Raw genomic sequence first — 2,768 nt, 5'->3', positions numbered from 1 at the left:
ACTTTTGTATGTATGTATGTAATCCTATATATACCTCCTAGAGAGAAGAATAAATCACACAAAATATTTACCCTACTTTGAGTGTTGGAGTGAATGATATAAAATTTGATTTCAACACCACAAAGTTATCTGAAACAAACCTTTGTTAGTTTCTAAACTCCTTATGATAAAATTGGATTATTTTCACCAATCACACAAAATAAATTTTCAACATTAGATAAATATATTAATATTTAGTGTTGCAAAGTGCAGTTGTTTCTCAAAATTTTTCAAATATATTAATATTTGGTTTCTGTGGCCTCTATGCATTGGGTGGTAATTATCAGCGTACAGTGATTGATTTATGGTTAGAAAGCAAAGCACTAGTGCATGGCCGGCAAAATAACTCACACGAAACGAGTGTGTAGACAGATCCTACTGTTCGAAGAAGAGATTAATTCCTCAATTTGTTGCTGTCTGAGTACAAGTCATAGTTGGCGTGCTATATTATATCTTTGTCACTCCCTTAATAAAGTGTCTTGATTATATCCTACACATCACTAATTTTATTTATCTCTTTTGGCCTGCGTGTGCAAGAGGTTTTGCTTTTTAATATTCCTTTCCGCATAAAAAAACAAAAAAACAAAGATCAAAAGAGTTGACGTGACAAAATATTAACTCCAGATTATTTGAGGAAAACCTTACAAGACAAAGTAGTTCAAATCAATCCACACATAACCAAGGACCGCATTACAAGTAGCTGTCTCTTTGTTTGTACTCTTCTTCATCCATTGTATCACAAATCCCTCTACCTCTCGTCTCTTGCAAACAAACCACAAACAACCCAAAAACCCCAAACACTCCATACGACAAAAACCCGCCATTTATTCTCCCCGCGGCAGCCAGCATTGGACTAAACACTCCTCCCAACACCACCGCCTGCCTCACCATCGACACAGCCGAGTTTCTCACGCAGGTGGGGAAAAGCTCAATCGTAAATATTAGCAAGACATTGAGAGCTGAGCAGGCGCTGAAAAAAGACACAAGCTCGAACACAATTTGTAATGTTTTCCATATTGGATGTGTTCCTTTCAACACGGACATTATGCTAAAAACCCCACTAAGACTAGTGAAAACCAAGAGTGAGGTCTTCCTGTTCATTTTGGCAATGAAGACTAATGTGATTAACGAAGCTGGTAGCTCTGACAAGCCATTGAACGTGACACTTAAGTAGAGATTGAAGTCCAAGCTTCCCAAGGCTAATGGCATTCCATAATATACCATTCCAACACCAAACCCTATTGCCATAACCGCGGACAATCTCCGAAAAGCCCATCTGCTCTTCACCAGAACCTTGATCGCCGAGTAGAGATCAACGTTCCTTGTTTCTTGCTCAAAGGACAAGTTCGAAAAGAAGCTAGATGTGAGTGGTGTTTTAGTACTAGTACCATTGATGGGCGCAATGTGTTTTAGTGTTGCAATTGCTTCCTCTTTGCGGCCTCGAAGGAAGAGCCATCTTGGTGACTCATGAACCAAGAAATGAACCATTATGCAATACAAGAAGGTAGGGATGGAAGTACAAAAATAGAGTGTTCTCCATGAATGAGCTCTTTGAGTGTATGCAATAGCTGGTAGGGATAGAAACCCTAGAGTGAAGCAGAAGTATCCAATGACACCTACCTGGCCACGCCACCTCCTCCCAACAAGCTCCGTTGATAGGACAAGAGCAGAGGTGCCGATGGTAGCACGGCCAAATCCAGTGATGAATCGGAGGATGGAGTAGATCCATATGTTGGAGGAGAAGGCAGTGAGAAAGGTGGACAAAGACATGACGAGACAAGTGAGGAAGAGCATGTTTTTGCGGCCCAGTGACGTGTCAGCAAGTGTGGCCAAGGCAAGCCCGCCTATTAAGCAACCCATGAAGAAGGCTGAGGCGGGCATACCCTGGACGATTGACGGTGAACACTGCAGGGCCCATTCGGAGATGGTGGAAGTGTGTCTTGGCCGGTCCCAAGCCCATGAATTTTGAGGAAGTAGGCAAACGTTTGAGGCCGAGTGGCATGAGTTGTTAGGATCATCGAGTTGGGTGCAGTGCCATGTTGGCTCGGCGTCTGTGAAGACGGTGATGAAGGTTTGTTGGGCATCAAAGAACCATGAAAACGATACAAGGAAAGCTTGGAGGAATTGGGCCCACCCGAAATCTCCGATGCACCGTTCGATCGTGGAGTCTAGGGAGGGAACATGTTTGTGCAACAATGGGGGTTCTGACTCGGCCGAGTTGATTTCGGGGAGAAGAGGGGTTGAATCGCCCATATTGGCTCATAGAAAAATGTTTAAGATATATCTATGAGTTAGTGAAACATATGGGTGAAGGATTTTATAGGGCCTTTGCGATGAATGCCCATATGATCATTTGGTTACACACAGCCAAAGTAGTCAATATCATAATAATTTAACTTTGTGTCTGACAGAATTTAGATAGATTGATAATATGTACGATATAAAACTAGATGCATAATAATCTGACACCACAAAACCTTTTCACAGGACTTTTGCTCATCTCTAACTATCTTGAATGATCCTCCTCCACTTTGTACAAGCTTTCTCAAAGTTTTAGCAAATGATATTTTACAACCATATATTGAAGAGTATGAATCCTATATTAGAACTTAACTAAATAAAATACAACATATAATGAATGGCTCCACTATTAATATCACTAAAGCTTTTTGTGATAAAACCTTACACCTATTGGGTTTCATAGGTGGTTAAGTTGGGAACAATATCGT

At 41.0% G+C, this 2,768-nt stretch overlaps 1 protein-coding gene across 1 annotated transcript; it reads right to left on the bottom strand.

Moving 5' to 3' along the window:
* Positions 1-729: 729 nt before the first annotated feature.
* LOC117626335 (organic cation/carnitine transporter 3-like) lies at positions 730-2,292 on the bottom strand. The gene has a single exon (XM_034358003.1). The coding sequence runs from the start codon at positions 2,290-2,292 to the stop codon at positions 730-732; it is 1,563 nt and encodes a 520-aa protein (XP_034213894.1).
* Positions 2,293-2,768: the final 476 nt, after the last annotated feature.

The sequence above is a fragment of the Prunus dulcis genome, chromosome 4 (assembly GCF_902201215.1).
Source record: "Prunus dulcis chromosome 4, ALMONDv2, whole genome shotgun sequence".
Lineage (NCBI taxonomy): Eukaryota > Viridiplantae > Streptophyta > Magnoliopsida > Rosales > Rosaceae > Prunus > Prunus dulcis.
Note: the sequence above shows the minus strand (reverse complement) of the source record. Positions and strands in the feature narration are given on the sequence as shown.

Bases quoted from the DNA above. Each gene is read 5' to 3' on its own strand.
- LOC117626335 (XM_034358003.1), bottom strand. From the start codon at position 2,292: ATGGGCGATTCAACCCCTCTTCTCCCCGAAATCAACTCGGCCGAGTCA.